The sequence below is a fragment of the Psammomys obesus genome, unplaced genomic scaffold, assembly GCF_907164565.1.
Source record: "Psammomys obesus unplaced genomic scaffold, mPsaObe1.curated_primary_1811, whole genome shotgun sequence".
Taxonomy (NCBI): domain Eukaryota; kingdom Metazoa; phylum Chordata; class Mammalia; order Rodentia; family Muridae; genus Psammomys; species Psammomys obesus.
Window position 1 is genome coordinate 96,448 of NW_026590187.1, and position 10,733 is coordinate 107,180.

Sequence of the window (10,733 nt, forward strand, 5' to 3'; positions counted from 1 at the left end):
CTGTTTCTTGAGTCTGGCAACAAGGCATATTGTCTAGGCCTAACGATAGCAACTCTAGGACTCAGGCTTAAGGCCTGGTCTCCTGCATATGAAGAGAACTGGGAAGGCATCTGAAGTCTCCCAACACAGAAGTTGGCAACATGTCCATGGGACCCCAGGGTGAGTCCAAACAGACCTGCAATATTACCCTGGGCTGGGCGAGGGTGGTGGCGGCCACTGAATCAAGGAGCCATATATTAGTCCTCCGCCAGGCCAAAGAGGTAGAAGACTGGAGGTGTCTGTGGCTCTTGTGCTGGTCTAGCCTCCATGGCTGGGCACAGAGGACAAACCTGCATGGGAGCATTTTGACTTCCAGAGGCCAGTTTGCCAGCAGCCAGCTTTGGCATGTTGCAGCAGCAGGACCAGCATCCACTTTGGCTGCATTTGAAACAGTCACCCGGCAGAATGGACTTTTGGCTCCACCCCAGCCGGATGCGGCACTGCAGCCCTCTTGTTTTCTGTGCGGGAATGCCAACAGCCTCAGAGCAGCAGCCAGGGTCTGGAGCATAGCTATTGCTCTGGATGAACCTCTCGGGAAGGCTCTTTTTTTATTATTCTTATTTTTAGCAGCTCCTGTATGGTGACTCAATGACCATCCTCAGCTGTTTATTAGAGACGGCAGTGAGACCATGTTTGCATCTGTACGGCTATAGATATATATTTGGACATGTCAGAGGACTTGATAAGCTATGAGATGACTAACTATTAACTTGCATTCGTTAGCCATCAAATTTTAGGACTTTAGGTTTTGTCCCTGTTAAGTTAGAGCCTTAAAAGTCATAAGTATAGTCCATTAAAGTGAGAGCACAACAGTTTTCTGTATGATTTAGTATATAAAAAGTTCATAGCTTATAAAGGTCTAAGGCTATACTATAGAATCATAGTAATACCATTTTTAGAAAATAAGACCAAGCATATTTTAACCTTTTGATAGTAAAGGTATAGCACAATGACCAAGTTTTAACAAAAATAAATAAATGCCTCTAAAATTAATAGATCTTAGACTAGTGGTAAAAACTTGTACTTAGCAACCCCTGAGTTATGAGTTTTAAATCCAACAATATCATAGAACAGTATAAAGCAATTTTAAAATTACATTAGAATTTATTATAGCAAAACTATTAGCCAGAAAGCCTAGTGGTGAATCCGGATCATAGGTAGCTCATGGCAGGAGAAACAGCATTTATTAATTTAGGAACTGATAAAGACATTATATATATTGTAAAATGTAGCTTTGAATTTTTATAAAAATCCATACCGATTTAAAATGAGGCTTGTTGCTGTCCTCGTCTAAAAGGAGATAAAAGAAAATTAATTATGATTAAAATTGTTCATACCATGTGGTCACCTTAAGGTTTACAGTTTAAGTTTTTTTTTTCTTGAGAGTATAAAAAGAAACAAGAGAGTATATTTAGTGAGATAGCAGGCAGAGAGACACAGATAAGACTTTGGGAAAAGAGAAATGCGGAATTGTTTTTTGCTTCAAGGATTGCTCTTAGTGATACTGGATATTGAACATTTGAGGAGGGGAAATATAGGTGTAGAAGCCAGAGGTTTCCCTAAGAGGAGAGATATGAGGAAGCCGTTCCTGCAAATGAGAAAGGGGAAATGGGAATGGACTATAGTGGTTCGCTGACCAAACAGCACATCAGGTCACGGGGGTGAGCCTGGCTCAGCCCGAGAACCTCGGTGCCTGGTACCAGGGCTTTATCAGCAGTAAGGCGGAGTTCTCATAGAGGGAATGTCATCCGCAGGAAAGGAGAGGGGCTGATAGGCAGCTTTAGAACAGAGGTAGGAGGGGGCTCAGTGGCCTTGTAGGGTCTACAAGAGACTGCAGTTTTGCAGCTCCAAAAACAGAGGGGCAGAAACAAACCAGTAAAAGCAGCCGGCAGTGAGGGAAACCACAGCGTTTGTTTGTTTTATAACCAAGATGGTGGCCAATCATGTGACTGTCCTTAATTGCCCTAAGACGGCCTTGAAACCATGTACTTGCCCTTAGTGGAGATGGCAGTGAAGCTATGGTTCCACCCTGCTTATCCCAAAACCAACATGGCGGCTAGCCATGTGCATAGTGAGACCAGGTGCTTGACTGTGGGATGGCTGTCCCAGCTCGGTTCAAAACTCTCTGCCGGCTCGTGGCATGGCTGTTCAGAAGTCTGCGCAACTGAAAACCCTCCTCTGCAAGCCGACCTCTCCCGGCAGGTGTTCCAAGGGAGATTTGAAATCTCACCCCGTGGACCAGCGGTGCAATTTAAAGCCATCTGCGTGGGGGCCGGGTCCCCAGCAATGGCTTACCTAACAGCAGTAGTTTAGAAGCGTTCTGTGTCTACAAAGCTGCAGTTTCAGCATCTGGCATGTGCCAGTTTTGGCACAGCATGAGTGACACACCCTGTCCCCTGTGCTCTGTGCTCGGTGCACCTGACAGGATTCGGAGTCTGAGCAGCTGTGAGCAATGGGACAGATGTGTGTGGTAAGGGCAGGGCCGTTGAGAGAAAGTAAAGGTTTTAAGGCACAGGTGGTTGTTAGGGATAGGTAGAGCAGAAAAGAAAATCTGTTGCAGGCATTCATGGTCTGATTAAGATTAAAGGGGTCCTGGCATGATGAGACCAGGTGCTACCAGGAGAGCCCTTCCCGGCCAACGCACCAACGTTAGGACCAAATAAGTGATGATGATGCGCACAGCAGATTTTATATGGAAGAGGTTTATTAGATGGAGTTGAAGAGAGAGAAGGAGAGAGCGAAACATGATAGGGGAAGTGAGGGGGGCACCCCTCAGAGACAGGGGAGAGGGCAAGAGCCAAGAGAGGGACACAGCAGCAGGTTGGTCCTTTTAAGGAGCAACATAACCACACCTGCCAGGTGTGGCCACCCGGCTGGTGACACATGATGACATCATAGGTTGCTAGGCAACCCAGAAGCAGGTGCCTAAATACCAACAGGTGCTAGTTTAGTTAATTACAGAAATAAGCTTGATTTAGCCTCCTGAATAAAGGTAGAAACAAGCCATCTTTGTCTATTTAAATAGACAGGCGGTCCTCACAACCTCCAGAGATCTGTAACACACGACATTTACGACATTCCAATAACACAAGACTTTTCTGACGGACATGTCAGCTCCCGGAAGCACCCCATTCTTGTCCACAGAAGATGATGGGAGTTTGCTTCAAACGTGGCAAGCCTGGCCACTGGGCAAAAAGCTGCCCTTACCTCGACTGCTGACAGCACAACGTCTAAACGGTGGGCAAGCAGGATACTGGAACGTCAGCTGTCCAACTTAGCTGAGACAAGGGAGGCCAGACCTTCAGAATCCCTGTGTCACAGTAACTCTGTCAGGCATTCTGGGCCTGTTGGCCGAAGATTCAGTGTCCCACCAATACAGAGGAACCTTGGGTAATTGTGCAGGTAGCCAGGGTCAAAATAAAAGCAAAAAGAGGGGTCAGCACAGCATGGTGGCACAGGCAGAGACAGGTAGATCTCTGAATTTGAGGCTGCCTGGTCTCCACAGTTTCAGACCAGCCAGGGTTACATAGTCAGACCTGGTCTCAAAAAATACTAAGACAAACAAAACAGCCTTAAAAGAAACAAAGAGGGTTAGGTTGTAGCTCAACAGCAGAGCACCAGTGTGGGTGAGTCCCTAGCTTCAGTTTCTGTTACTGGAGAAAAAGGACACCCACCCCCCTCCACCACCACCCCACACCACACCATTAGAACTGGGTTGTGGGTCAGTACTTGATAAGCTAAAGCCTAAGTCCTTGGGTTCCAATCCAAGCACCACAAAGGATTTAAAAAAAATTCCCTAGTTGGGATAGTGTTTGTGTGCGCGGTGTGAAAATTGTTTCTGTATATTCATTTTTTGTTGTTGTTGTTTTGCTTTTTGTTTTGTTCAAGACATGTTTTCTCTGTGTAGCCCTGGCCATCCTGGACTCTCTCTGTAGACCAGGCTGGCCTCGAACTCACAGCAATCCTTTTGCCTCTGCCTCCCCAGTGCTGGGATTAAAGGTGCCACCTGTGCCCTCCTGTCTCTGTGAGTTTGAATGCAGATCGTTGTACTGGCAGAGAGGGGAATCCTGGCCAGACTCTGGTATTGCTATTCTTGTGGTTTGCCACCTGCCTCATGGTTTGCAAACACTCTTCCTCGCTCACCCTTTGACTGGCTTCATAAAGAGCTGAGGACCCATAGCTAGGCAGGAGCAGAGAGGCAGGACTTCCTGCTGAGAGAGGGTTTACCAGTGTGACACAGGAAGGGCCTGGGGCTTAGTGAGAGGCAAAGAGCCAGCCGCATGGCAAGATGTTCAGTTAATGTGTATGGGCTAGCGGAGAGCCTGCCCAGCTCTAGTGCCTGAGCTTTTGCTTGCTTGCTTGCTTGTTTGAGGCAGGACACTGTTGGTGAAGCATTCCTCTGCCAGTGGCAGAATCAACTTCTTGGGATTCCAGCATAGACTGAAGACCTCTGGGATTCCAGCACCAGATCTGACTGCTGAGATATCTAGCCTCAGGGATCTGGTTAGCTACCACATCCTGGTTCTTTCAATCGTGACACAGCCGTGGTTGAACGGCCCAAACTGCAGCCCGTGAGTCATTCCACTGAGGCCACGTCTTAGAGACGCCACGTCCACGGCAGCGCTTATAAAGGAAACAGTTAGCTGGGGCTGGCTTACAGGTTCAGGGGTTCAGTCCGATCATCACGGTGGGAGCGTGACAGTGTGCAGGCAGACTCGGCACTGGAGAAGCTGAGAGCTCTTCATCCTGATCCGCAGGCGGCAGGAGACCGTGGGCCACACTGGGCTGAGCTTGAACACAGGGGACTGTAAAGCCCGCCCCCCAGTGACACACTTCCTTCATCAAAGCCTCACCTCCTAATAGTGCCACTCCCTGTGGGCCAGGCATTTACACACAGGGCCCTTCCTAGTCACCCCCTCCTAGGCCCTCACTCTCCCTCTCAACTCTGTTCCTTGAGTGAACCTGGACTGATAAACTGTTAACAACCCAGTTTTAGGGAGACAGTGGTGTGTGGGGGTGGGGGTGATGGTGGAGGCCCGAAGCACCCCCTTCCATCGTTTCTGTCGCTGCAGTAAAACAGCATGACCAAGGCAACTTATAAAACAGAGCGTTTCCTGAGGACCTACGCTTTCAGAGGGTCAAAGTTCGAGATGGCAGAACAGAGACGGATGGTAACAGGGCTGGAGCAGCAGCCAAGAGCTCGCCACAGGCAGGAAGCACACAGCACTCTGGGAATGGCGTTAGTCTTCTGAAGCCCCACACCAGGGACACACCTTGTCCTATGAGGCAGAGAGCCCCCAACTAGCGGCCAAGAATTCAAACAGCTGAGACGTCCAGGACAGCTCTTCAAACACAGCCCCACAGAGGACTTACAGGCAGTTGTGAAACAGTGGTGTAGGTCCGGGATCTAGTTCACATCCTCTGGAAGAGAGCAGTTGGACCTCTCAGCCTCAGTGGGTCTCAGTGGGATTTTTCTTTTTTAAATTAATTTATTTTTTGTTTGGAATACATTTCTGTCTGTGAGTCATAAATGGGATCTTGCTATGTACTCCTAGCTGGTCTAGAAAAATTTCTTCTTCTTCTTCTTCTTCTTCTTCTTCTTCTTCTTCTTCTTCTTCTTCTCCTTCTTCTCCTTCTTCTCCTTCTTCTTCTTCTTCTTTCTTCTAAGACAGAGTCTCAGTATATAGCTCTGGCTGGTTTCCAACTAACTCTGTAGACCAGGCTGTCCTTGAACTCACAGAGATCTGCCTGCCTCTGCCTCTGGCATGTGCTGGGATTAAAGGCCTGTACTACCATGCCTGGTGATGGAGCTTTCTTTTCTTTTTAATTTGTTTTTCTTTTGGGGCTATACAGATGGCTTAGTGGTTAAGAGTATTTGTTACTCTTGCAGAAAACCAAGACCTGGTTCCCAGTGGCCCATAACCCTCTCTAAATCCAGTTCCAGGGCATCTGTCACCCTCTTCTGGCCTCCCTGGGCACCAGGCTTGCAGTGGGTACACCACAGACATGCACTCAGAGGAAACAAATAAATCTTTTAAAATGTGTAAACAGCACTAAAAACTCCATTCTGCCTGGCAGATGCTGCTGTGCTTGGTCAGTTCTTCATTTAACTTAACATTAAAGGCCGTATACCTAACAGCATACTTTGCAACCACAGCGCTCAGGAGGCTGAGCCGGCAGGATCTGGAATTCGAGGCCAGCCTGGTCAGCCAGGTCTACACAGAGAAGCCGTGTGTCAAAAACACAAACAAACAGACGGAAGCCCTCTATCCACATGGCCACCCTCTGAAGTGCAGAGGCAAAGTTTCAGCACGTGACTTTGGGAATGGCAGGACCCTAGTCACAATTCAGATCTTAATCTCAGCCAGGCACAGCCATACCTGATTCTCACCTTAGTCTTTGGGAAGTAAGAGGCAGGAGAATTAGGAGTTCATGGCTGCGCCTTCAAGAATTTCATGCAGGCTGAACTATGTGAGACTGTGCCTCAAAAACAAACAAAAAAAAAGGGGAGGAGGAGCTAGAGAGAGGAGGAGGAGAAAGAGACTCCAAACCACAACTGAAAGGTTCATTCTACCTATTAGTGACATTAAAAAAAGGATTGATCAATTGATTGATTGGTTGGTTGACTGATTTTATCTGAGTGCTTTGCCTGCATGTGTGCCTGCTCACCAGAAGAGGGCGCCAGATCTCACTAGAGATGGTTGTGAGCCACCATGTAGTTGCTGGGAATTGAACTCAGGACCTCTGCTGGACGAGCAGCCAGTGCTCTTAACCGCTGATCCTTCTTTCCAACCCTTGGATGACATTTACTGACGTGTTTTTGGTGATTACATTGTGGACATCTTTGTGAACACTATTTGTGTCTACACAAGCGACAGAGCCAGGGGGAGAAGGTCATGAAGCCTGACTGGAAAATGTGCTCTAGAGCACGTGTCAAGGATGCTAACACTGAGGTTTCTGACCCCAGCTCAGGTTCAAGGTCCTGAGAACACAGTCAGGCTTGGTGGGGGAGGACAAAGGAAGACAGGAAGTGGTCTCCTTCTGAAATTCAGAACCTGGCCATCCCAAGCTTGAGATGAAGAATCCTCTGCTTCCCCGTGTCCCGAGGTATTGTGTGAGACCTCCTGGCTATGCTGAGCGAGAAAAGGATAAGGGGATGCCAACTGCAGGATAAGGGGATGCCAACTGCAGGATAAGGGGATGCCAACTGCAGAATAAGGGGATGCCAACTGCATTTATGCCACTGCCAGCCTGGGAGGCCCAAGCTGCAGCTCTGAAGCCACGACTGAAGACAGAGTGCGGCAAGCTAGGCGGAGGGGCGCTCACCTTTAGTCCCGGCACTCGGGAGGCCAAGGCAGGCGGAGCCCTGTGAATGCCAGTCCAGCCTGGTCTGCGAGCGAGGTCCAGGACTGAGCTTCCAGTCATCCTGTGACCTCCACACACAGGCTGAGACACACACACACACACACACACACACACACACACACGCACAAAAGAAAACAAAACATAACAAATAAAAAATTAGAATGCAAAGAGAAAGAGCTGCTATCACTAAAATCTCCCAACCTGTAGTTCACACTTAAGGTGTCTACCCACACTGGACAGAGGTTGGCCATGGGGACCCCAGAGGAGGGCCCACACTGGGCTGTGTTCCTGTGTGTGGGCACACGCATGTGGAGGGCAGAGGTCGACCTTGGCATTGTCCTCGGCAGCTGTCCACCTTACTTTTCACCATCATCATCGTTATAACTATTATTTGAGGTAGAACTGAGTTGGAGGCCACACCCATCAACGGTAGCTCCAGAAGCCGTCTGAAGCCGCAGGCTGAGGCACCAGAGAGGCCTGGGGGAGGGCTGTCTAACCCTCCTTAGGCTTGCCACTGACGCACAGCACCCGGTCCAGGCTCAGCTGCCAGGCCGCGGCCCACGCCAGCCCCACGGCACCCACAGTGCCCCATGCTGGCCACGGGGATCCCGTTCTTGACCCGGAGGTTGTGCGGGCCTAAGAACCTGCTCAGCATCGCTGCGGGATCTCCACCTCAGGGTCACCCTCTTTTCATTTAAAAGCTGTTTTTACATTTATTTCGTGTGTGTATCTATACACTTGCTTACTCACACATGAATACCTGGAGGAGGTGAGAGGTCAACCCCGGGTCATCAGGCTTGAGAGACAGAGAGAAAGCAAGCCAGAGAAAGAGACAGACAGACAGGAGAACCGAAGCAGCATCCTCTGGAAGAGCAGCCAGTGCTCCTAACCACAAAGCCAATCCTCTACACTCTTACAAGCCACACATTTGGAGGTGACCGGAAGGCCTGTGGGAGCAGTTTCTCTCCCGTCACCCCGTGGCTCCTGCGGACTGACCACGGTTGCCACTCAGCAGCAAGCATCGTCCCGATGAGGTGTCCGCCTGCCTGGAGCCCATTATCTGCAGGCAGTCCCCTTAGCCACAGAGCAGTTCCCCCGTCCAGAGCGTCCTGCCTGCTGTCAGGAGCCTTCAGTCCCTCCTCCCCAGGCCTCCAGTGACGGATGGGGAGGGAGGGCATCAAAAGGAAGCTGAACTCTTACAAACGGACGGTTACAGTTGGTTTATTGACATCTAATCCCCTCGGGCCTCCCAGCACAGGCCACCTGTTCGTAATAGATAATGACCCTGTTCACCTCATCCACAAGAGGGCCGGCGGCAGCGAGAGCGACGTCCCAGGGCGACAGTACGGCTCGCCCGCCCTGCAGGCCCAGGGCGTGGACGAGGACCCTTGCCCGCAGCGCTGCCACGGCGCGGGGGGGGACCCGGGGGGGCCGGGGGGGGGGGGGGGGGGGGGCCCGGGCGCTCGGGGGGGACCCGCGTGCGCTCGGGGGGGCGGGCGCCCGCCTCAGAAGTTGTTGTCGATGTTCCAGACGTCGCCGCTGAGCGCGTTGGCTGCCCCCTGCAGCGTCCACGTGAGCAGCGCCAGCTGGCGCCGGAAGCGGCCCTCCTGGAAGCCCGGGCCCGGGCCGGCGCCGTCGGCGCGCAGCATCCGCAGGTGGTCCAGCAGGGCCCCCAGGGTGTGGTCCCCCTGGCCCAGGAAGATGTGGCGGAACGGGGAGTCGGCCGGCGACACGTACTGGGACAGGAAGTAGAACTCCACCTGCAGGGCACAGCGAGAGCAGGCGGAGGTGCCCGCGCGTCCGCGCCCGGGGCTGCCGGCCCCTTCCTCCCTGCCGCGCTCTAGGCGCAGAGCCTCAGCCAATCAGGAGCGCCCGTCCTCGGCGTCATCAGTAGCCGGGCAGAGCTGCGGCGCCACCCCGGCCGGCCGAGCCAGCGCGGGAGCCTCCCCGGCCTGAGGTCCGGGCATCCGCCGCCGAGCCTGGCTCCCGCCGGGCACCGGGCTTCGAGCCACGACCCCGCGCCCACCCGGCGGACACCCTCCGGCCCTGCCAGCCTGCTCTCCTTTGAAACAAAGACCCGCCGTGGTAGCTCCGTTCAGCCTCGCAGACCCGAGTGAGCGGACTCACAGCTGGGCACCGCCACGCGAACCGCGCACGCGCCCTTTAAACGTCCGCTCAGTAGTCCACGCGTGCCCGTGGGCACGGCCTCCAGGTCCCTTGGCCAGATCTCTCACGGGATCCTGCCCTACAGAATTAGGGGTATCTGGACATGGCTCGCTCGTATCAGCTTTTTTGTTTTCTTTTTCCCAGACGGGTTTCCCCGTGCAGCCCTGGCTGTCCTGGACTCACTCCTTAGACCAGGCTGGCCTCGAACTCAGAGACCCCGCGTGCCTCCTGAGAGCTGGAATTCCAGGCTCCTCAGAGGCTGGGGACGTGGGGAGGGCGTGAGGCGTTTACTTCCATCCCTGACACCCTCGTTTCTCCCTTTTCTTCTCTTCTGGACAGGCCAAGGCTAGCTACCTCAGCCTCTGAAGAGACAGGAACACAGGCGTCCCCGCACCCGGTTCTATCGGTACCAGAGTCGAAACCCAGGGCTTCGTGCACGGCAGGAAGGCCTGTGTCAAGGGGGCCAGGCCCGGGTCCGCTTTCTCCTTTCTGTCCTGTTCCTGCCCCTACCCCGTTTTTCTATTTCATGACACTGAGCACAGGCTGTGGTGTCAAAGTCCCTCGTCTTCAATTTTGGCTCCATCACTTAAGTTCGCTTCTCTGCCCGCCTCACAGCGGAGCGGAAGTCCTGCTACTGAACAAACAGAAGTTGCTGGCCCTGGTCGCCCTCTACGCGCCAGCCGCTCTCATTTAGGATGATGCGGCCTTCTCCGCCCTCCGGCTGTGCTCCCACCGGGCTGCGCCGGTACGAAGGGCAGACAGCCTTCATGAAGTCTGCTCCCCCTCCGGCAGTCTCCTCTCCACAGTCCTGTCTACACACGCTGTCCAGCCAACTCACCTCCTTGTAAGAAATTTTCGCGATGCCCAGACACCCAAAATCCAACTCCCGAGCCTGGCCTGGGGCACATGCTATGAGACTAGTTACTTGCAAGGATGGAATCAAAAGTTCAAAGTCTACCTGGGCTACAAAGTGAGTTCAGGATTATCCTGGGCAGCTCTGCAGGATTTTCTTTCAAAATGTGAATGAAAGGTGGGCTGGGGTGTGGCTCAGTGGTCACCTGCCTAGAATCCCCCAGTGAGGGGCTGGGTGTGGCTCAGTGGTCACCTGCCTAGAATCCCCAGTGAGGGGCTGGGTGTGGCTCAGTGGTCACCTGCCTAGAATC

The 10,733-nt window shown here is 52.4% G+C and overlaps 1 protein-coding gene across 5 annotated transcripts in view; it reads right to left on the minus strand.

Annotated features, from left to right (window-relative positions):
• Positions 1 to 8,609: 8,609 nt before the first annotated feature.
• The window catches only part of Tfr2 (transferrin receptor 2), a 13,767-nt gene continuing 11,643 nt past the window's right edge, over positions 8,610 to 10,733 (minus strand). For all 5 annotated transcript variants that reach the window (XM_055606656.1, XM_055606653.1, XM_055606655.1 and 2 more), the window contains exon 19: positions 8,610 to 9,164. In XM_055606656.1, coding sequence (XP_055462631.1) covers positions 8,910 to 9,164 — 255 coding nt within the window. In that variant the 3' untranslated portion in view covers positions 8,610 to 8,909. The remainder of the gene's footprint in view (positions 9,165 to 10,733) is intronic.